At 35.0% G+C, this 25,712-nt stretch overlaps 1 protein-coding gene across 2 annotated transcripts in view; it reads left to right on the forward strand.

Annotated features, from left to right (window-relative positions):
• The window catches only part of LOC145666969 (uncharacterized), a 66,142-nt gene that overhangs the window by 22,180 nt on the left and 18,250 nt on the right, over nt 1-25,712 (forward strand). Inside the window, exon 2 of one of the 2 annotated variants that reach the window (XM_081734611.1) lies at nt 20,169-23,627. In XM_081734611.1, the coding sequence (XP_081590737.1) occupies nt 20,222-23,627 (3,406 nt within the window). In that variant the 5' untranslated portion in view covers nt 20,169-20,221. The remainder of the gene's footprint in view (nt 1-20,168; nt 23,628-25,712) is intronic. The other variant, XM_081734612.1, reaches the window with a different exon arrangement.

The raw sequence follows: 25,712 nt of genomic DNA on the forward strand, positions 1-25,712 counted from the left end.
AGAAACTCGACAAATATTCTTGCGAATAATGGGGAAAAGTTTGTGTCACACGGTTCACTTTGCTGGACACACCAGTGTGCCGCGTTATACCGATTGTGGCACACTGGAATAGGGTATGGCTTTTTAATTTTTCCCAACTATTTCAACTGCTTCAATTGAAATAGATCTATAATAATAAGAGAATGAAATTAGTCTTCTGACCCTTCGATTTAGAAATTACGTTCGCCAGAATTTCATAAAAAAATAATATATTCAGAATTTTATATAGTAGTTTGTTTTATTCGAAATTACATACTTTCTGCAGCTGTTTTTTGATTGAAATTATTTGAAATGAAGTCTTTAAGTTTTATGTCCCACGAATATGCCGACTAGGCTCAAGGAGACAGTGATGATGAGAAATGAATAAAATGATCGAATGAAGAAAGTGGGAGAAAACGGGAGGACCCCGAGAAAACCCACGCACACGGTGTTTGTCCAGCATAAGTTTCACTTGGTGCGAGCAGGGTTCGAACCAAGGACTCCATGCAAGAGAGGTGAATGCTCTACCACTGAAACACCGCGGCCTCTGAAATTATTTAAAGGAAAAAGGGACTACTTTATGAAAACTTGATGATGAACACATTTGTTTAAAAAATACCAGCTTTTCGTGAAATATTGCTTATAGACAGGGGCGGATTAAGACTTTTCGGGACCTGGAATCGACTATTTTAAGGGGGCTCTATGTTACGAATAGTTCCAGCGCATAAATTTTCTTTGCTGCCTTCCACTGCCTCATAGGATTATCGAACCACCGAGAACTATGCTGTAATATTTTAATTTGCTCCAAGTTTACAATAATTAGTTGAGTTACATTTATTATTAACAGTTATATACTTATATGCATTATTAACAGTTAAATACTGCTGATGGAAAGGCTTAAATCTAGCGATACCGCGAGCGTAAAGAGCCGAAAGAAATTTAGCATAGGTCTGAAGCCTATAATATAATAAATTGATTGCTATATTTTAGTATTAAACAGAGGGATTTTAAGGGGCCCCCTGAGCTTGGAGTCCCGGAGCCTGGGCTCCATTGACTCCGCCCTTAATGCGCTAATGTTTATAATGTTAAAGGAGTCGGACCGGGGCCGGGCTAAAATTCCGGCCCGTGCAGACCTCTAGCCCCTGTGTATATGCTCTCTGGAAATACAGTAGAGTTTCGCTTATCCGACATAAAACAGGCAGGCACAACGCCGAAATTAATGGATATGTTAAGAAAGACCTATTAAAAGTCAAACTATGATATAATTTTACATATTACGCATCTAATAATCATAGTAAGACTATTCATGGCTTTGGATTGATTATTTTAACAAAAGAGACACTGACCAAAGCTTAAAACCCACTTTATTTTAAATTATAATTTGTAACTGTTTCGGATATCTAGCATATCCTTCTTCAGACACTATCGAAAATAATTGAAAAAAATCTTTTCATTTAGATCACTTAAGATTTTTTAAATTATTTTCGATAGTGTCTGAAGAAGGATATGCTAGATATCCGAAACAGTTACAAATTATAATTTAAAATAAAGTGGGTTTTAAGCTAATAATCATGTTATGTAACAAATAAATATAATGCATTGAATCAGGGATACATCAAGCGTGAGATCCTGGAAACTGTCCCTTCCAAAACTCAAACACTTCATAATAAACTTTTTCCCTTTTGAGGTTCTTTTATATCAGATTACTTTGAGGCAGTGTCCAAACAGTGGGCAATCCGTTGTTGTTATCATTCTAAGAACAAACCGTAATGGATTGATACTAGGTGAAATTAAAGAACACTTTTAAATGGAATTACAATTTCGATTCCATTCTGTTTATAACGTTAATGTATTAGAACGATACACTTATTGCCATTTGCTATTTTTGTTATGTGATATACGTAGCAGACAGTTTTCCTTACATGTGTCTCAAAAATATTTTTGATTTCGTTTGTGCTACAATGCAGTTTGTTTAAAGTAAACCGGTTCACAAATGAAAAGTAAGAAAACGTTTAAGAGAAATACAGAACTGTTGCATTATGATTATTATTATTATTATTATTATTATTATTATTATTATTATTATTATTATTATTATTATTATTATTATTATTATTATTGACATTTTTAAAACATTAGAATTACGTGCATATGAGGATTCATGTTCGCCCCTTTCCAAAAAGAAAACCTGCCTACACTGAATGATAGACATATGAGTCATCGTGTAGACGGATGTGCTAGTCGATAGAGCCCAGAGCATCAAAAACAGACTAAGACCACAACTTACAGTTCTTTTTGCCGATTGATCCTACTTTTTACCCGCAATGATATGTCGGATAATGTGGTATGTGGAATAAACGAAGGTCAGATAAGTGAGACCATAGCGTATTGGTGTTTCATGCACCTAAACCTGTAAAATATTTGTGCAGAAAATATCTTTCACTCACTAGCTAAATTTGTGGGTATGTTCGCACATCTTGCGTTATAAAGTAGTCTTGTGAAGAATATATATAAATATATATATATCACGCTGAAAACCTAAAAAAGACCAACTTCAATAATTTTCTATAGTTTTCGTTCTTAATAAGGGGAAACTTATTAATTTCTTCACGATAAATCACGTTTAGTACTAAGATGTCTGTTTCTGTCTATATATATTTTTCAGACTTTATTGGAGACAAAATTGTTCTTTTTCCAAGAAAAGAGGATGAGAGAAGAAGCTATACAATAGCATAAACTGAAAACAATCACTATTACTGATAGTACACTAATTCTGAATAAATAAATCAGAAGAAACAAAAAGTTATTTCCTTATTATATTGTTTCGGTTCTTATTAACATAAAAATTATACATTTTTTATGATGTTTTGTAAAAAAAAAATAAATAAATGGGATGGGATGGAATTCGATCTGGTGTCAAAAAGGTATAAGATCTAAAAGTTCGCCACTCTACCCACTTGATCACAGAGACTACGTTTTGTTGCCTGTTTTTTTTTTTTTTAAACAAATAAATGCTCATGGCTATAGAGCATGTCGCTTCCAAACTTAAGCAATCAGGTTTCCTCTTTGTTTCTATATTTCCATACATCTTGGTTGCAGAAGCTAATTTATATTTGGCAGACAATTTATATCTTAGATTTAAGCCAATAAATGCAATATTTTACTCCACTTCCCAGTTCCTTGAATCAGCTCTCCACCTACCAATCGTGTTATTCCCTCTCCAATCGTGCTCTGCTACTTCAAAATTCCCTCGAAAGCATTATTGCCGGTATACACAAAACCGAGTATAATTTTTTTGCTTATATTTTTATAATTTTATTATCTTTTTTGGAAATATCTTATAGATGAATTGCTTTCTATTATCTCCATCTACTAATAACTGAATTCTACCCATAAACGTAAGGAAAATGTAATGATTGCGTAAAATCGTAGGTTACAGTATACGCGCTTTTTTTGCGCATGAGGGTACATGTGTTGGTCTTCCGATATGTGATGCATCTTCGAGTGTTTCGTCACCGTCCTTGTCAAACCACCGCGGCACTGTCCGCTTAGTCACAACACCCTCACCAAAGGCCTGGAACATCTTCCGCCCCGCTGCAGCGGCGTTTGATCCCTGTTTGAACTTGTACAGCATACTCGCCCTTATAACGCTCTGTGGAGGTCCCATGTTCACCCTGTCCTTACCCAAGTTCACGGTGTAACTGAACTGTCACAACCAGGTAGTATGTTGGATATACCCACATCAACAACTGACCTTCGCCTTATCTTCATTCGCGTTCTACTCACAGTGTTAGGGCCAATTGAACACAGACCTCCATAAGCGACAGGATTTTCTTGGTTACCTTTATAGATGATCAGAACTGGAAAGTTTCCTAGGCTCAATTTCGAGAATTTTAAGCAGGCCCGAAACTCGAAAGTAGGGGCACCTTTGGAATCCTTGGGCCGAAAAATGTCAAAGGAGCAATATAGGCCTATACTTCCTTCCTGCCGATAGAAATGGATTATAACTGATCAAAGTCCGTATTAATTCGTGTAAGGACTTCAAGTGTTTTATGCGGAAAGGGTTTCTAAATGTGCATTACTGCTCTCCCAAAATCTGAAATTCAGGTTAGGAGCGGATGACTTCTAACCGAACGCCCTCTCTAGAGGCAATAATATAAAACTGGAGATTGCACCTTGGCACGTGTTTTTTCTTTCTTTCATTTCGGATTCTTTATTTCTCTACAGTATGTACGTACTGTATGGAGACTGAGAACCAACATGTACTGTATCAACAAATGTCTGCGATATGTTAATTTCGGAACAGCAATTTAGCAAAGAGCCCTTTGATTGTTTTCTGAATACAACACAAAAACTTACTTCCATATACAGTATGTGGTAAAACAAACAGTACTGAAATCACATCGTTGACATTTATTTATTTGTTGTACCAGGGGCGGATCCAGGGGGTTGATCGGGGCGATTGCCCCAACAGAAGAGGAAACTATCTTATTATATATATATACATAAATAAAATCCATCCCAGAATTTGGAGTCCTTAAAAGTAGCATTATGACAACCCACCGCCCCCAGAAGTCGGTCCTGGAGCCGCCCCTGTGTTGTACAACATAACGAAACATAAGAAAGGTTGTCAAATGGATGTCAACTAAATGTTACTCAACACATATTGTAAATTTACAAGGAATCATTCCTGTACATCATGTGTTCAAAATGTTGAACATTATGTCGCACATATTCTTCATAGCGGTCCTGTAAATCGATGAGCTTGTTAGTGAACACGGTTTGGTGGAATGATAAACCAAATGACCGAATCTTTTCTCTTAACTCCGGTATAGTGGTAGGAAGTTATCTATTCAGAAAATTGTTTCCTTCAGCATACCCAGTATGTAGTCATCCGGGAGTCATGAGGTGAAGGGAGTGGGAAGGATATCCTTTCCACAGCAAATCAAGCGATGTCCAAACTTTTGTGAGCAGAAGGGTAAGTGACTCACTTGCGGTGTGGGCAATAGCTCCGTCTTGCTGCATCCATTGTTATTATAACAACAAATTTTTCGTGCGGTAAAAGCCGCACAAATCATGAAAGACAGGGTCAATATCAACTGTCGATTCATGTGGCGATCAAAGTATACATGGCTTTTCATCACTGAACCATATGTTACTGATGAAATCTTCATTTTCATATGCCATAGCTAACACTCCAGAGCAATACAGTAGACGTACACACTAATCTCCTGCAGTGAGACGCTGCCCCATACCGTATGAGCGGACATATTGCTTGACAATAAGTAACTCTTCCTCTGTGTGAGTAACATTATCTTCGCACCAACTGCACACTACGCTAGCCCATACACAACTGAGCACACATGTGGTACTCAACGCTCATACCACATAGCATCTGAGCACCACCGTACGCGAATTTCAGTACTGTTTGTTTTGCCACATACTGTCTCAGTTCTACAAGTAGTCCAACCTTCGACTACTTCACTTTCTCGCAAGTTAACTGATAAGCATTTAAACAATATAATAAACATTAAAAACAAGGGGGAAAAGAGACCAAATAAATTGTAGGTCATCACATTCACCTGCTAAAGACACGAGAAATCAAAACATTCACATGGGAAGAAAATAGTCTTCTGAATGGGAAGCACTTTTTGACAATTTTCTTTCTCTGGAAATTTTTTTTTACAAAAATTAAATAAAATAAAAGTTTAAAGTTTAAAAAAAAAATAAATGTTTAAACAAGTCTTGAAAACTACCCGTGTTTAAAACAAAATGTTTAAAACGTAAATAAGATTTGTTTTAAACAAAATCAATTGTTTGAAAACAGTTTTAATCATTTGTTTTAAATATTTTGTTTTAAACAAAACAATCTTGGTTCATCTTAGTGTATACATCTTTGGTTTAAGTCACATAACAAGCACGCTTTCTCAGGTTCTGGGTCATTTAGTCCGATATAAGCCTAATGGTAAAATACGTTTGGTTTTAGATGAGCACAGAACACGTGTCAAAAGTCCTGATATAGTAAAGAAAGCCACTAATGCTGGTATAGAAATGTTGTCTCCCACTACACAGTACTCAAAATTGTCTATCCTTAATATATCTTTCTTCTGCAGTTTGAAAAACAATTTCAGCTTATCTTATGAGAACTTTATTCGTAAGAACCCCTGCAAAATGTTGTGAAAGAAACCAATGAGAAAGGCAGTTTCAGTTGGAAGAAATCAGCTTTTGTTGAATTCTTGGCATTTGGGTTCCGAAAATTACAGTAGAGTCCCGATTATCCGAGCTAATGTGGACCGGCTCTAACTCGGATAAGCAAAAACTCGGTTAACGCGGATCGATGCATGGGAAATTTTGTGCAGTATTTATTGTTGTTTTAGTATATTTATTATTTTATTGGACATCCAGTACAGTACATACATACATACATAAGAAATTAGCCATAATACAGTAAATAAAATGCAGATAAGTAAAACACAATACAAATAAAATACTGTTTAGCATAAACATGTCACTGTTTAGTATTTTAAAAAGTATTTAATAGTCTTCTGCTTCATAAAGTTTCCTTTTTTCATTTCATTTTCATTTTATTTATCCTCCATTCTGTACAAACTTGGAAATAATTTTCCGATAGCACATGGAATTCGTCATTGTTAATTGAAGCAATACATATATTAGACACATTCGTTAAACACAGTTCATATATTTATACATTATAGTAATTTGAAATATCATTATACCAATACTACAGCATACCTTATACATAAATGGACCTAACTTGTTACTTGGTTATTACTATTTACATTGTGACTATTTAATTGATTATATTCATCTATTGTACAGAAGCAATGTGACAATCGGTATTCTTTTAATTTTCTTTTGAATGCAACATTAGACTTGATTACCTTTAATTTGTTTGGTAACTTATTGTATAGCATAATACCAGCATATTTTATTCCCTTTTCGTACATTGCTGTTTTATGGTTTGGTGGATGAAAATTAGTCTTTTTTCTTGTGCTGTATCCATGCACGTCACCGTTTGTTGTGTACTCATTTGTATTTTATCTTAAAAATTCTATTAAGCAATATATATACAAACATGGCAAAGGTAGGATAGCTAGCTTTTTAAAATATTTCCTACAGGACTCTCGGGTTCCTACACCAGCTGGGATTCGTACAACTCTTTTTTGAAGAACAAAAATATCTCTACCTTTTACAGTATTTCCCCAAAATATTAATCCATATCTTAATATAGATTCAACTGAGCAGTAATATAATATTTTTGCTGTATTTTGGTTTATAGTATTTTTAATGATTTGCACGGCGAAACACATTTTTCTTAACCTATTCGCATTTTTTTCTATATGATACTCCCATTTTAAATTTGCTGGTTTTCTCCTATTTTTAAACTTCTTTTATCTAGATTGTTGTTTGTTAATTTAAAGCTTATTGGCAAGGTTTTTTATGAATTTACTATTAATTTATTATGATCAAACAAGTTCTTTAGCTGTTTTACGGTATTTTCTATGTTAGTATTTAATTGTTGATGATTTTCGCCTGTTATTACTACACTTGTGTCATCCGCGAATAATGTGGCTTCTGCAAAGTTTAAATTATCCGGGAGATCGATTATATATATCTAAAACAGTAATGGCCCAAGAATTGATCCTTGTGGTACTTCTCATTTTATTTTATTCATTGTAGATCTGAAAGTAGTTACTTTTGAGTTTCTCCCCACAAATTTTGCAATATCATAATGTCAGCCGGTGCCATGTCGTATTACTGTTTGACTAGAGCAGTGTCTTCTCGATCACGATCAAACTATCCATGTGACTGATTTTTTCAACGTTTACTATTTCATTATTATATTCGTCTTCCGAACCCTTATATTCTGTGACTTAATTTACAATGGTCTCACCTGACAGTTCATACTATTCATAATCTCGAATCCAATCACTCATATCTTCATTTGTTACTGCCTCTGTAATTAGTAGCCTGCTTAAGAGACCTATTAATTTTGTATCATTTGAAGATCCTTGAATTTGTGCCATCCTTGTGTTATCATTACTTGGCAAAATATGTTTTCGACTTTTCACAGTGGTAGATTCTTTCACATCGTCCCAAGTTTCTGCCAGCCAGCAAATGGCATCTTTAAGATTAACCATTTTAAGGCTTTCTACAACTGTTTGGCTATTTTCTAGATCTTCTAATAAGTGTTTCGAAAATCTGCTTCGGTAGTTTTCTTTTAGGTTTTCTAAAACACTTTGATCCATAGGTTGAATCAGGAAGTAATGTTTGAGAGTAAAAATAACCCAGATTTCTACTTACCAACAGACATTCATTACGCCAGCTTCATCTTTCCTTTGTTGCTGATACAAAAGCTTGCAGACTTCTCATATTTGTAAGCAGATTAATTTTTAAAAGATGTTTTTCTTTGTTTTGATTAAGCTCGGATAACACGAAACCTCGGTTAATCGAAACTCGAATAATCGGGATTGCAGTATATTGTGTTAAATTGAGATTTTCGATTATTGATTACTATGGGTAGCAAATAGTGAAAGCAATATGCTGGAAAACAAGTGTAAAAAAAGTTCGTTTTTAATGAGCTTACGTTGTTTCAATATTTCTCTTGTACTTCAACTCAGGTTGTAATGAATCTCAGCCAAGTTCGCAAATAAGCCATACGTACGTAGCTAGAAGCAACCTTAGAGCAAATATTTCATTTTGTTTTATGTTTCTTGTACTCCGAAAGAAGTGAAGGATATCATTGTTTACATAGTGTCGACATGTTCTATAGTAAGTGTCGATTTCTCCCGCAAGCTTTCCAAAATCTTCTAATCCACGGTGATCTGTTTATGTGTTCTTGTACTTTGAAATACTACATTTCAGGGGAAGGCTATGTGTTTCCTAGCTAGGGCAAGGATTACTGTCAAGCATTATCGCTTTAGCAGAATAAAATTGTCATAATTTTCAGAGTAGTGTCGACTTGTTTCTTAACGTGTCAAAATGTCCCTAGATTACTGTATATATATATATATATATATATATATATATATATATATATATATATATATATATACAGGGTGTCCCATAAGTCCCTTTACAAAGGCCATCTACGTAACTATTGAAGATACGAAAAAATGATAAGAGAGCAATGTTAATGGAACGTATGTGTTTTGAATCTAAAATGTTTTCCGAATTGGACCAACCGGCTGGGTTCTACACTGGTATAACGCCCAATGGTAAAGATTTGATTTGATTTGATTTGAGTTTAACGTCCCGTTCAGCAGCGAGTCTATATGAGACGTGGACCTACTGATTAACGTGGAATCCGAACCACGTGAGCTCCCGCCGGGAATCGAACCCGGGCCTCCCACGCCAAAGGCGAGTACGCTAACCGCTTAGCCACGGAGGAGCTCACCCAATGGTAAAGAAAAATGCAACGTTGCCATATTTTTGTTGAACAAGAATGGAGAAAAGAGTGTGTAGTTTGAAGTATCCTGGACCAAGAAGAGTAGCTACTGGAGTAAATCTGACCTCCCTAAGGCGATATCATTTTAATCGATGCTTTTTACGCTCTGTTACGGGTCTTTAGTAGTGTGGTGTTGCCATTTGATGCCCTAAACGGATTGAAATTCTCTATATTTTGCTTATTTATAGTGTAAATTAGGCAACATTGTAAGATATAATTTAATTAGATTTATGAAACTCCTATCAATTTGATAATTCCTTTAATCAAACACCTATTAATTTATTCAATCAGAGATGATTTCCTAGAATAAATTTATTCACGTCTGATCATACACGTGACGTCATTACCTTATAGTGTTGTTTAATTACGAACGGAGTTTAAACGTATTATTGAATGAATGAACTTTAACTAATTAACTTAACGAATTAATGAACTTACGATATCTAGCATATATACATACCTGTGTGTGTTGAACCGAACTTCAGGCGATGCGGCGCCGACAACACCCGAGCATATCCGAACAGCGTTTTGATCCTGAGGTTTTTAAGAAGCCCGATTGCCATCAACCTTCTCCTCAATCCTTCAATTATTTCTAGTGTCAACTTGCTTTCCTCTGAGCAACTTACAATTATTTACTGTTACAAAAATATTTTTATACATTATAATAATTAAAAATTATAATAATAATATTATAATAACTAATATAAATTATTATTATTTAGGATAAATAGTGGATTTCTAATATTGTTTAACTGTGTAATATTAAAATAGCGGAAATTACACAATAGTATAAAAAATATTATATAAAATGGGCTTCTGGCCCAATGTTGACGCCTATTTTTCTAAACTATAAACTTTTATTTTCTTTTTCTATGGAAAAAACAAAGGCAAACTGACTATTAATTTTTCTTTATGTAATGTTATCTGAGAATTGTGGAATGATAGTTGCCTATGAGGTAGCTGATGCCATCTGCTAACTACAAAGATAAATATTAGGAGGGAGAAACATGTTATATGGGTTACTATTTACCTGAAAATGAAAATAGCATGCGAACCTTTACGCGTTTGATTATAAATTTTGTTATTTATTATAAATAAGTTTGTTATTTATTTATTATCTTATAAGCGGAGCGTTTAATGTTATTGAAAATTTGGAACTCAACCTTGAACACGTGTGGAATTTATTGATTCTTTAAAATGTTATTTGTTCCTAGTTGAAATACAGATTGCTGTAATAATACTCTTTGATCCTTAACTTTATTATGCTCTATATAGTTCCTATAATACTGGTAAGGAAATAAACAGAGCTATAAAAAGTATGTATCCCAATGTTGTTGTATGTATTCCAAATGCTGAAATAATAACACTCTGTGATGGTCACTGAACCATTACATGATTGGTGTGGGTCGCTATGTTATTGCTATGTGGACCACAGCTGCACCAATAAAACAATTATGTGAAAAGAACCCAACCTTATGGATATAGTTTTACAGTGCTTTGATGTTTAAACCTGAGTAGTGTCTGACCAGGTGACTGGGTTTTTACCACTGTTGAAAAGAAAAAGAACTCCAAAAAGAGATCACTTTTACATATAATTTAGGTTAGCGAAAGAAAGGAAAAATGACAATAGTTATTGCCTTACTGTATAAAAAATAGCGAGAGGGAAAAATCAGGTGATGCTATTTAGTACATTGGTTGGTGACGAGTAAACAACAATTCGTCGTCGGCAATTCAAAACCTGCTATGTGACATTTTCGGCCGTTTCGAAATAATAGTATTATCTGGTGCAGCTTTTAGACTCTTTTAGACTCTCTAATTTATTATTACTTGAGAAGGTATCTAGTTACTTGCAGCATCAAAAATTACTCATAACATCACTTTTATAAAGCGAAAAATCTAACCAGGATACTGTTTTTCGTTTCTCCTGAAAAATTTATAAAAATGCACATAGCAGGTTTTGAATTGCCGGCGACGAATTGCTCCTTTCTGACCGCGATATTTTTGTATAATATGGTGGTTGCGAAAATAAAATGGCTAAGTTGTTTGTCCCATAGAATTGCGTGTTTTTGGCACAAGGACAAGAAACTCGATCGTAAAATGGGAATATATTAAAATTCATTTATGAAAATTCAATATTTAAGTTATCGCTTAATATACATTTTTGTTGGTTCGCTTCATGCAGAAGCTCGTTGTTAACTTTAGTTAGATCGATTCCTAGTGGAATCTCATCAGAAGGGCTAAGTTCTGATCCTACAAGTAATTTGTTTCCTGTGCAACCTATGAACAATCTTTGATTATGAACCTACAAATAATTCGTTTGCTATGGAAACTCTGCTTATTTGCTCTTTCGTGTTATTTATAATAACACTCGTTCTTAAAAAATAGCTGTGCTCTGCTTAATAACTGCTTAAACCAACACATGATATGCTAACTTGCTTTTTTTTATTTTTTTCTTTAATGTTTCTTTTTTGTTTCTTTCGTTTGCTGCGCAAACTCCTAGAAGCAGCTACGCTGCGAACTGATAAATAACTTGTTTAAACTATCGTAAACTTTTCTAACCGTTTTATTTCTTATTTACTTCTAACTGTTTTCTTTATTTTGTTTAAACTAACATATGCCAAGGTAACTAATCTTTTATTCATTCTTTCTTTAATTATTTTGCTTGCTGCGCAATTTTTGTTGGTTCATTTTCTGCAAAAACTCTTCTTATAAAAACTGCTTACGTATTCTATCGTTTGTTACACAAACTCGTTAAAATGCTGGGATCCAATAAAATTATACGCTGTGAACTGGCAAATAATTTGTTTTAAACTAACGAAAGTAAACTAACCTTTCTTTCCCTATTTGCTAATTTTCTACTTGTTCGTTAAATGCTTGTTTCTTGCTAAATTTCTTTATTGTATATTCGTTTTCTTGTTTAATTATTTGTTTTTTCGTATTATTTACGATAATTCTCTTAGGTTATTTATTCTTTCGTGTTATTTATAATAACACTCGTTCTTAATTTGTTGCGAAGTTCTAAATATTTACCGGACAATTTTTTGTTGGTCCGCTTCATGTAGAAGCTCAAATTATTTATATTCTCCTGATAAATTAGTCGAAACAAATATCATTTGTGATATGTTAAATAATTTGTTTAAATCTGTTCTAACCTTTTCGCTAACCTTTTATCTTTCTTATTTCTTTGTTGTTAAATCATTTAATCTCTATTATTTTGTTTACTATAATATTTCTGTTAAGTTATGTTCTTTGTTTACTACTACTTTGTTATTCGTACTGCTTTATTGCTAATGTTTTTTCTTAAAATGATTGTGATTTTTATTTTCGAATGTTATTCCTCTAAGTTCACATCATAGATGTTCATTTTTTAAATATGAAAATGCCAATGTCAATGAAAATTAAATGTTGTTTAATGTTCGGGAACATTCGGCTAAGTTCGGGAATCTTCGAGAATATAGTGTAAAATCACGGCGATTAACTTTCGATTTAAATAATTATAATAACGATAGTTATAATAATTCCTAATTCATTTCCATTATAAAAGATTTTCGTTAATACATGCTTGTAATACGATTGGGTTCGAGATTTCGAAGACTAAGTGCATCTGGGTACGAGATTACATTCTCAAAACTATAAATTTCGTGCTGTGAGCCGGCGCAGTCACTATAAAAGGATTAACGATAAAGTGAAGACGTTCTCCAGTGTATTTACGGTGTTTTGTGATTGTAAACATACAACAGCTAGATAAAAATTACGGGACTTTGTCACTTAGTGCTATCGGAAACTGAGAGTGGATTTGCTTATAAAGTTTGAAGTACATTTTCGGTAAACTGAAAAAGTTACAGGAGTTACAGTTACCGGGAAGTATTGGAGGAATATCGATAAACATTTAATATTTACGGTAAACAGTATTACTAAAGGACTAATATTTTAGAAAGTATTGGAAATTTTCGTCAATCTTCGGAAAAGTACGTGTAAAATTCTTGGAATTGTTTAGAGTTCTTGGAATTTATAATGTTATATCTATATAAAAGAAAAATTTGCGGCGATTCAATATAGAAGAAATCCTATAATAAAGACGTTAGTAATTGCACTCTGCGTGTTGTGATTATCAATTTATTACGGAACATTGTGAGTTGTTATCGGAAAACACTAAATTATTTACTGATAAAGTTAGAACTGTATCTTCGGTAAATCGTGAAGAATTAACTTGTTGATTTGAAGCACGGAACTTTACTTATATCATTAGTGAATAACATCATTAATTTAATTATAGTGCAAAAGCTGTGTAAGAGTATTTAGAAAAGTTCTACGAAAAAGAATTGAAACTAAAACTACGTATTTTATTTAAACAGTGATTGAAGACGGAACAATGGAAACGCGCAATGTTATTTTTACCATGTTGGTAGCCGAAGAAGCGCGTGGATATGATAATACGAAAGAAGTCTTCTTTACTTAGGAAGTGCTGACGCAATGTCATGCTACGGGTGTGAGGGTAAACACTGCATCATATGCAAAGTTATTATAAGCGTTATTGTTGTATTTTGGCTGTGTGCCGGCTATTGTATTGAAGAGTTCCAAGTCCGCAAACGATATTCTTGATCTGTATCGTGGCTTCTTTCATCAAGACAATATGCTGGAAGCAGTACGTGAAAAATTTAGGGAATTTGTGTCTGCAGGAAAAACTACGGTTTAGCTGCAGATGATTCCGTCCAATTATTAGGTGTTCTTCTAAGGGCTAGTACAAGTTCTGCACCAGAATATACAATATGTTCTACATCGGAACCTATATTGTATGGTGCAGGCAATGGGGATTACTTTCGGATTGTCAATAGTAGGAATAATCACTATCCTTATTTTGGTCTGCGTGGAAAGGAAGTTACCGTTGAGCGTATACACACTACTGGAATCGATGACCCGCAAGTATATATTCGCTCATTCTTTGAATTTGTACAAGAGCATACGCTAGTTGACGTCGATGATGATGTGTACATCGGTATTACTATTGAAAGTTCTGCGAAAGAAGTCATTATGAACTGATCACTAATATTACAACACTTCTGGACAAGAAAGCATACTATCAGTACTGTCTTAAAGGGTATAGTGAAGCACAGTATCACAAGTGTGCATATAAGTGTCCTATGTGTGAGAAATGTCATGAAGTTTCTGAGAATGATGTTATTAAACGCGTGTGTGGTCATTGTTTACGATTGTTTCCTTCGCAGGAATGTTTTGCCAATCATAAAACCGTAATTCCATGAGGCAACACAATGTGTAAAGTTTGTCCAGATTGCGGGTGATATGGTTAACATGCGAAACAGATGTCTGAACACAAATGTAGTGAACATTTCTGGAAATCATGTTATATGCATGTGGATGATGACCATGTTTGTTTTGTTCAGGCTGCCAAAGTTGAGCATGAGAACACCTTTTTGTACATCGTCTTTGACGTAGAGAGGATGTTACTACCCAAGAATGAACGAGGCCAACAAGGACCTCATGTAAATTTCGCAAGCTTTATTACTATTTGCCATAAATGCAAAGATGCAAAGCTGGGTGATCTATGCTTTGTGTGTGGAGATAAAAATAGATCCCGTAACTTTGATTTCCTGGATATTAACGGATTTATTAGTCACGTGCTAATAAGTCAGTCAATGTTCAAAAATATCATAGTACTTTCACATAATGGAAATAAGTACGACACGCATTTCTGTGCAAGAACCTTAATAGAAAAACATGATCTTGTACAGATAAGATAATGGCAGGCAAAAAAATCTTAGAAATGAGACTTGGTAATAAAATCTATTTTCGCGATACATATTTCTATATGAGAGTTAAACTGTACAAACTCCTGGAAACGTTAAGTTTGACAATTTTCGGAAGGGACGTTCCCATATTTGTTCAATACAACCGAAAATCAAAATTATGTAGGTAAAATTCCGTCTTTAGAGAATTTTGATGCAGACAGTCTCAGCCCGAAAGAACGTGGACAGTTAATCGCCTGGCACCAAGAACGTGCTTTAAGCGGCGAGGAGTATTATCTCCAGTACGAGATGATGGAATACTGTAGGAACGATGTTAAAATTTTTGCAGAGGCTGTGATTAAGTTTTCGAACTTATCGAGGATAAAGCGAATAGTATCCAGTGTTTTATCTCCTCCCCTACGATTGCAAGTTTGGCAACCTATCGGTCCTTATGTTTAACAAAAGAGATTATTCCAATTATTCCGCCATATGAATTCGATCGCCGTGACCGGCAAGTCTGAAAGCTTTGTATTGATTACTCTATTTGGAACGTTCCAAAGGTAATAGAATTGAACATTCAGTTAATGGATTTGAAAAACGTATTGGCAAGTGTAAAGTCGATGGGAATGGCAGTAAAACTAATACAGTTAAGGAATTTAATGCATGTTTCTTCCACGGCTGTAAGCTTTGTTTTACAGCGTTGTGTCACGTTAATCTCGATTCTACCTCTAAGGATAGTACATCCGTAATAGACCGCCACCAAAAGACCATCATAAAACCTCATTACCTCAAGAAACGAGGTGTTAATCTCGTTGAAATGTGGGAATGTGATTGGGACCACATGGTGAAGAATTATAAGAGTTTCCAAGATTTTATTCAAACTCAATGTAACAACCTTGTTGATCACCTTGTACCCAAGGACGGTTTTCATGGTGGTCGGACCGAGTGCTTCAATGCTTTGTGCGAATGTATTTCCGATGTGTTCATTGCGTACTATGATGTACCATCGTTGTACACTGGGTAATGGCGCACAAACCGATGCCTGTACGTAAACCAAAAATATAAAAGGGGCCAGACTCCCCAGATGTGGGAAGTATCCATGAGATGATCAAATGTATCATCTTGCCCCCAAAAGATTATATTTTCCGGTGCTGCCACATACGTGTAACGATCGATTTATGTTAGGTTTATCTCGCACGTGCATGGAGAAAGGTATCAGTAATTGCACGCATTGCGATGCCGAGCGTGCCTTAATAGACACGTATTGTACACCAAAACTACAAAATCGTTAAAGGCCGTATATAAAATTCTGCAAATTATTGAAGTATGGAAATTCCAACTAGTAAGAAGGATAATTCGGATAGTCTGTTCAAAGACTTTGTGAATTCCTTCCTGAAAATGAAGCAGGAATCTTCAGGATTTCCTGCTTGGTGCAAAAATAAAGTTGAAAATAAATACATAGCAGATTATTATGCCCATGAAGGAATAGAATTAATGGAGGATAATATTGGATTGAACCCTGGCCTGAGGTATATTTCTAAAATATCCCTCAATTCGCTTTATGGGAAATGGGGACAAAGAACGCACTTGTCACAATCTTTAAATGTTAACACACAAGAAAAATTTTTGAGTTATCTATGGGCACCGCAATACGAGGTACAAAACTTATTGCCAATTGGAGATAAGCACCTTATTCTTACGTATCATAATACGGAGAATAAATAAGCCTTGAAAATGCTCGAACATTGTACTTGCGGCGTTCATTACGTCGTGGGCGCGGTTAAAACTGTATGACTTAATGACAAGTGCAGGGCGTGATAAGGTGTTGTATTGTGATATTGGTAGTATCATGTTCTTACAACACAGTGATGAGAATTCTCCACTTACATTAGGTCCCTGCTTGAAAGAACTAAGCGACGAAGTAAAAGATGTGTGGGAAATTGACAAATTTATAGGTTTAGGACCAAAAATTATGCGTATAGGCTGAAAGAAATAAGAGCGAGAAAACTAGATTATGTATATAAAAATCGGGGCATCACTTTGGATTATACAACACTCGAAGAAATTAATTTTGAGCATTTTTATGATTTAGTTAGCGGAAGAATTGAAAGAAAAACGATAAACATTCCAAGTAGGATTACTCGTAAGCAGGAATTTGTCATCGTTTCACGTCCTGAAACGAAGACCCATCAAAAGGTAGGAAACAAGAGACGATGACTAAATCCTGACAGCACGACCGACTACAGGACATTGCCCTTGGATACCGCGCCTAATGTTTGGCAAATGTGTGCATGTGTGATTAAATGTAATGAAAATATTTGTATATATATTGTTAATATGAAATAATATTATTGTATAAAGGACTGTAAATAAAATGAAGGAATGAGGAAGATGTAAATAATGGTATGAATGAAAAGGAAACACGTTACAATTATACACTCTGTCATGTTATTCCTGGGTATGTTATGTTATCAAATTCTTTAAATCTTTCACGAACCCTCACACCCGAAGATCTACGGTTTCATTTGTAAATATTTTTTCGAATAATTTATATTGTAAATAGTATTTTCATATTATGTATGTTGTATTTTTGTATATATTATTGTAAATAGTTTCATATATTATATTCTAAATATTGTAAATAACGTATTATACATCATATTTCACATAGTAAATTATATAATAGAAATTAGTGTACAAAGATATATAATCATCTATAGATTCACATACATCAAATATATATATATATATATATATATATATATATATATATATATATATATATATATATATATATATATGTGTGTGTGTGTGTGTGTGTGTGTGTGTGTGGGTGTGTGGGTGTGTGTGGGTGGGTGGGTGTATGTATATATATATATACCTTTACCTATATTAAAATAATTTTTATTTTTATTTTTGTTTATAATTTTCCTTATTTTTTATTTTATTACAATTTTTTAGAACTTTTTTCACACAAATTTCTGAATAAATTTTTAAAATTAACATTACGGTATTTATTTCTACATTTTGTACATTACAAACAAATAATCATATAAGGTACGTAATACAAAAGTATGTATATTCTGTATAAGATAAAGGAAGTATGCATATACTTCTTATCTGCAAAATAGAGTATCAGTTATCGCTACGTAATTATTAATTTTTAATTATAATATCAAATTCATTAAATTATTATTTTATTAAAATTAACCGATGTTCTAAACAAACTAATTTACAAATAAAGCCGTCAACTATGAAGATTCGGAAACTCCGAATCTTTTCTTTTTCGTATATAAAGTATTCACCGCTGAAGAAATAAAAGCGTCCAATCAGAAAACGAATTTATGGTTCCAAGAATATATATGTAAGGTAAGTAATTAGACAACACTATAAGGTAATGACGTCAGGCGTATGATCAGACGCGAATAAATTAATTCTAGGAAATCATCTTTGATTGGATAAATTAATAGGTGTGTGATTGAAGGGATAATCAAATTGATAGGAGTTTCATATCAAAATCTAATTAAATTTTATCTTACAATGTTGCCTAATTTACACTATAAATAAGCAAAATATAGGGAATTTCAATCCTTTTAGGGCATCAAATAGCAACACCGCAGAACTAAAAGCCCGTAATAGAGCTTAAAAATCCGCGATTAATGTGATATCGCCTTAGGGACGTCAGATTTGCTAGTGTAGCTTCTAAGGAGAATCAAAGGGACAACCACAATGAAGGATATGAAGAAGAATCACTCGTGACTTCAATCCAAGGCAGTTACGTCATCATCAGAAGGGAGGGAGCAGGTACGAAAAAGAAATTGAATTGAATGTATTCATGGCAAACTGGTACAAATGGCTAAGTGATGTCAACGAGATGAGATAAGAGAACAATTGAATAAGATTAGAAACGACTAAATTCAATTCACTTTCTTTTACGTATCTGCCCCCTTCTGATGGTGACGCCACTCCCTTGCTCCAGAATACTTCAAATTACGCACTATTTCCTTCATTGCTGTCCAACAAAGATATGGCAACGTTGCATTTTTCTTTATCATTGGGTGCTATATCAGGGTAGAGCCCAATACGTTGGTTCAATTCGGCAAATTCCAACATTTTAGATTGAAAACACATACTTTCCAATAACATTGCACCCTTATAATTTTTTTCGTATCTTCAATAGTTACCGAGATGACCTATGTAAACAGACTTATGGGACACCCTATATATATATATATATATATATATATATATATATATATATATATATATATATATATATATATATATATACTCAATGTTTTTTGCTGTGTTTACGCTTGGTGTGTTTTGGTGTGTGTTATGCTCAATGTGTTTTATGTCTACGCTTCTGTTTTCCTTCAATGTACACTGTTGCGCCAACCGTTGTTTACTCTTACTTCACTCTTCACCCAAGGATGACAATTTCTCTATAACTTTGGAAAGGGCATTCAGATGTGTGTTTGGTTGCAGACAAGGATCCATGTAGGTATATAAGAGGATTTTAAGATAAATTGAATTCAAATTATACCAAATATTGTATATTCATAAAAAATACATATTCATAAAAATATATGGGGCCCGCATGAGCTTTGGGGGCCCGGACCCCAAAGGAACGGCGCTCTTGACCCCACCACATGGAACATTTTTTCCTTCGTCAAAACTATGTTATTCTTATGTATCCTCTGTTTACTTTGTCGCAATTAAATTGTAAATGTTATTAGAGATAACACGCTTTCACATCAAGGATATATTGCGTTTTTCTCTGTCACCTTGCACCGCAATTCTTTGATTTACAAAAAAAAAATGTTTACTCTTGCACTGGTTGTCCATAAATTCTGTACTTAATATAATTTTATTGCGTTTAAGAGTTGTTGAAAATGATTTAAAGCTAATATGTTTTTTGTTACTTTAATTTTTAGTTTCTTTTAGTTATATTCAAAGCCAACGACGTTTCAAAAAGTTAAGACGAAAAATGGAGACCGATGATTCCAATAAATTTGATAGATCTACTTACAAGTCTCACATTCCAAAGATGAATCGAAGTTTTAAACAATACAAATATCCAACTGTAGGAGACGTTATACTCAGTTCCACTTCAAAGTACATGGATTCCTCTGGGACAGATGTACACTTTAAATCGTTGCTAAATAAGGCCAGAGAAAGACGGCGAAGGGGCTCGAGTAAGAGCCCTACCAGTGAATCGGAGGAAATGAGATCAGTTACCCGTATAAGTGATTACTGTAGTGACGATCCACCGACGATTCGCATGGAATTGAACCCTAGAAGAGGGGTCCGAAATACAAGTCCACCTGAAGTTGATAAAAATGTAAAGTACACAAATGAAGTCGATACAGACAATGAATTATCCACATCTACCTACAACACATTGGAAGGAGCAAGCAACTATGAACCGCAGGATCGCAATGTTCACTCTAATCGCAAAATTAAAGTCAATACTGCAGACGATTACAAAAACTTCAAGAATTCACCGAGAAATATTTATTCTCTTCCTCAACATCAACGACGACATCTCATCCATCTCAAAAATGAACAGATCAAGGAGGAAGGAAGCAAATATTCAGGCAAGACTTATTTGGACTCAATTGAGCACCCAACACCCAAGAGCACTAATATGAAAGACTATCAAAGTAAGCACAGTTCGCGAGATGAATCATTGGACAATGCTACTGAAATGGAAGAGAAAGACTCAGTGGTTTCTTCTGATACACACACGAGTGAACTTTTACGTGAATATTTTGATAAACCGTGTCTTAATAAAAGGAGAGATACCAATTTTGATCTAGATATCAACACATCTTACGGGAGACCCAAAACACGTCCGATCGACGGTAGAGAAGCACGGAGGCACATGTCTCCTACATCAAAGGAAAGTGTTTCTGAAGAAAAGAAAGTGTACAAAAATGTAAATAAAAAAACAGATAGAAATAACTATAATAATGCAAGACTTTCATCCATGACTGATAAATATAAATGCCACAGTTCGTACAAATCCGAAAGCAGCCCTAAAGACACCTTTGATACTATAAAAGCAGCTGGACCCTTATTTTCAAGTGTGGAAACAGTAGATGAAGAGAATGAGCACTCAAGCACACCGTATGCCAATGAAGACTCAGATATTACTGAAATGTTGTTAGAGGATCTTGCCAAAAACCCTTTGGAAGTGAAACTTTCTAATTATTATCGTTTGATACAAGAGCAAGAACGACGTAAAAAGGCTCAAATAAGAAGCGATACAGCTCATGTAGTTAACGAGTTGTTCCCTGAGGAAGATAATTTGGATAAGAATAATGGAAGAGGACTGAAAGTACCTAATGTTCTCCGCGAGCGTGGATCACCAACACCTTCCTCGCCTGTAACGCCTAAATCCTCAAAGAATGTAACATCTACGTCATGCACAGATCCTGCACAATCAAATAAGTTGGACGTAAGCAGCAAAAGAAACAACAGCCAACATCTCAACAAGGTAAAACAGGCTGGAACATCATCTCCTAGAATTCAACAAACTAGATCTAAAAGCCCCAAACGTACTCAGGAAACCAAATTAGAGTCTTTAAACACTGCTGGTGTTAGCAAAGCTACATCAAACGTAACGAACAGAATAGATAATTCCTCTGTCAGCCCATTCCCCAGACAACAAGGAAGTAAAAAAGTTCAACAGAAAGATGATTCATACGTTAACAGCTCCTCAGTTGACAATGAATGTTCCTCTCCCATTTCAGCATCGTCTGAAAGGACATCTATTTCACAAAGAAACAGAGAGAAAGTTGCAGATTCTAAGTCTCCAAGAAGTCCTGTGACTACAAAATACGGTGCAAGGACTAAGGACAAGTCCTTGGAGAATACTTCACTCCCTTCTACAAGCACTAAATCATCTCAAGCAAGAAAACCGATTCCAGCAGTGGAGAGAAAATCCATCAAGTCAGTTACTCCTAAAATAGAAGATAAAGCCACTCCTGATTTGAAGCCGAAGAAAGCAATCACCAAGCCCCAAAGCCCTTCTGCTGCAAGAGTAAATAAACAAAACGAAACAAAACTCTCCGAAATAACAAGGCCAGGAGATAGATCCCATGAAACAACAAAACATCATGTTAGTGAATCTACAAAATTAAATCGTTCATCAAGTATGGCAGCTGATACTACAAAGTCCGTCAAACAGCTTTATCGCAATTTTGAAACAAGTAATAATCACACCTTCTCTCAATTGTCCATGGAAAGTGGAAAGAGTAGTTACGTATCATTTTCTTCCAACAAACCACTGAACCAATCTTCTACATTTGAATCTTGTGTGAACACAGCTCGTGTAACTAGCAGTAACAAAGCAACAGCTCCTTACATGCAAAACTATGGCCTTCCTCAAACAGAATCAAAACAATTTGATTATCCTAGAAGAATTTCCAGCAAAACACCACCACAAAGTGCAAAAAGTGACAGAGAAGAGGTGATGAGAAAATATTCAACGGATTTCCAACGTAGAGATGTGGCCGAAAATAGAGAAATTCAAGGAAAACCCTCTAAATCATCGCGTCACAATGAAAGCAACCATTCCAGTCCAACTCGTACCCAGTACGGAAAACATTCTAATAACAGATTCTATCGGGAAAGAATTGATACAGTTTTACCTAATGTGTCAAGTGTCGATGAATTACCTAAAAATTCGACTTTCAACATCGATTGCAATGGGAATAATAGAAAATTAGTTGATGTTGAGAAGCAATCTGGAAATGGCAAAAAAGAAAATGTTGAGAGGAAACAACAGATTGCAGAACCGTCGTCTCTTAAGAACAGTGGTGATGGACCTAACTTTGGAATTTGTGGCAAAGAAGAAGACAGCGCTGTTCATCAGGAAACACCTGGTGCAGGGAGTCAGGCAGAAGCTAAGACTGATGATAGTAAACTTACGTCCGGCTTGAAAGAGAAGAGCCATGGCAATATGACAGATTCGGAAGCTGCAACGGTTGGCGTTAATATACTTCAGTCCAATGCTGTTGTCGATGCAGAGCGGCTTGAGAAAAAATTGGAGTTGGAACGAGCCCAGCAAGATTTGATTTCAATGATTGACCAAGCATTAAACGTCCATCCAACAGAAGCGGAAGAGAAGGTGGAGAGAAGTAAGCCACAAGCAGGAAACGAGGCGCAAGAGGTGGCAGTCAGCGTGGATCTTCAGAAATGCTTAGATTTCGTCAATCGGGAGTCTCAGAATGAAATGGAAAGCAAAGTGACGAGACGACTCAGTGAAGCAGTGACTAATTCTATGATATCCAAAACAAAGAGGGTAGCATCACGCACTTCCAGAAGATTACGCATAGGCACGATAGGTGGTCAGACGTCTCAGGAGTACAGTGAGGATACATGCTCAAGTAAGTGCATATGAACTATAGCAATGTGCGAGAACTGTCCAGAAAGTAACAAATGATTTGAAATAAAAAAGTAACAGAATGAGCAAACCAAATTGTATTATATACATTTGAAAGATACACTCTTAAGCTATTTTCCCACATAATCTCCATGCAAATTAAGGCACTTGTCATACCGTGGCACAAGTTTTTCAATATCGTCGCGGTAGAAATCTGCCGGCTGCTATTTCAACCAGTGGCTTACACCAGCATGTAGCTCGGCGTCAGAATCAAAGCGTTGTGTAGAGTGCCATATCTTCATCGCAGTACTCTCGGGTACGCTTGACCGTGTGTGGGCGTGCGTTGTCGTGAAAAACAAGACGATGCGTGTCCGTACACTTCACACAGTTGACGATGAATTTCAATTGGCTTGTGGCTTTTTGCCAAAAAAGAAAAAAACTAATCACAGTACACCTCACAAGAGGCGGGATTTTCTATTGCACATTGTAACACATCACAGTAAGAGCATCATAGTCCTCATACTAGCACAGCTGAATGCGTACTGAGTGTGGCAATATTCTGACACCAAGATTGCAGCTCCAGCCCTATCCATTGCCGCTATGGGCCAAAACATCTGCTACTTTCTGGACAATCTTCCAAATAACAGCTATTGTGATATATTTAGAAAAGAATCTAAATTGTAACTTCTATATAGGATGGATTAGAAGCGTAATGAAAATCGTCAAGCTAAACAGGTTGTCATACTCAACAACAATCACAATACTTCTTAATTCACAGTCACCAATCGAAATTAACTGAACTTAATGTTAAATTTCGTGGTTTCTTAGGTAGGTAGTTACAAAGAAAGAAGACAACTAAAGATTAATATTTTAGTTCAAGAGTCAGAAGTTCAATCCAAGGCGCTTGTAGTGGACTAGCAAATGCATACTTGCGTTTTCTTAAAAGTTTTTACCTTTATTAAACTTCACCATTATGCAGACAATTATTACACTACATCATTCATTTGAGTCTATTAATAGTATGCATTTTTTTTGTTTAATGTCCCACGATTATACTCCGAGGCTAAGGGAGACAGTGATTATAATATTGAAAAAATATATATGTAAGAAAGAAAGTAGAAGAAAACAAGGAAGTCGAGAAAACACACACGCGGTGTTTCTTAACTACAAAGCCCATTTGTAGCCAGGAACCCCAAACAAAAACATAATTTATACAGTGTTGGGTAAGTTACTTATAAAAATGTAACGCGTTACAAGTTACTTTACTTTCTCTTAAAATGTAACGCGTTATTTGCCCCGAAAAAGTAACTGTTACCCCCACGTTACTTTTAGGTCTGAAACTTTGAATATGTGAAAAAATTTTACTACTTCAATTTTTCGTACTACTATTACTACTACCATTATTATTATTATTATTATTATTATTATTATTATTATTATTATTATTATTATTATTATTATTATTATTATTATTATTATTATTATTATTATTATTATAACAACATTGTGAGTAAACATGAAAGATAGGCGATTTGTATTCTAAAAAGCTAGTATTTGAATACTAAAAAGCTAGTTGATTGCCAACCTTTGTTGGCGTGAAGTATAGGAGTCAAGGACATTGTTCACAAGCTTCTGAATTTGGGTTGAGGGTCTATGTTGAATATTCGGGCTCGAGCCAAACATTGTTAAAAGTTATAGGGCGCTGGCCTAATATCTTCAAAACTGCTCGGCCCAGATTTAAAATTGTCAACGACTCGAGCAACTCGGCTCACAGCTCATTCACTATCGACCTGAACCGAGAAGTGAGCCAAGCCAACAGCTCACACAACCGAGTAGGTTAGAGCCCTCGGCTCACTTAAGCCAAACTGAGCAGATGGCTCATCCCAACTACGCCAGCTCGAGCCGATGCACAGTGGACAAAAATGCCAATCTGGCCGGAAAAAACTGTTTTTATGATCCGAATGTCATACACTTTGTGATGATGTCACATACAATGGTCTTTATGTTTTCAATACCCTTAGTCACGAGAAATAAACAAGGGCACGAGTAGAACCTTCCAATGTTGACCTTTCTGTTTGAATATGTTGCA

Source organism: Thermobia domestica, chromosome 12 (genome assembly GCF_964235325.1).
Source record: "Thermobia domestica chromosome 12, izTheDome1.hap1.1, whole genome shotgun sequence".
In the NCBI taxonomy this organism is placed as follows: domain Eukaryota; kingdom Metazoa; phylum Arthropoda; class Insecta; order Zygentoma; family Lepismatidae; genus Thermobia; species Thermobia domestica.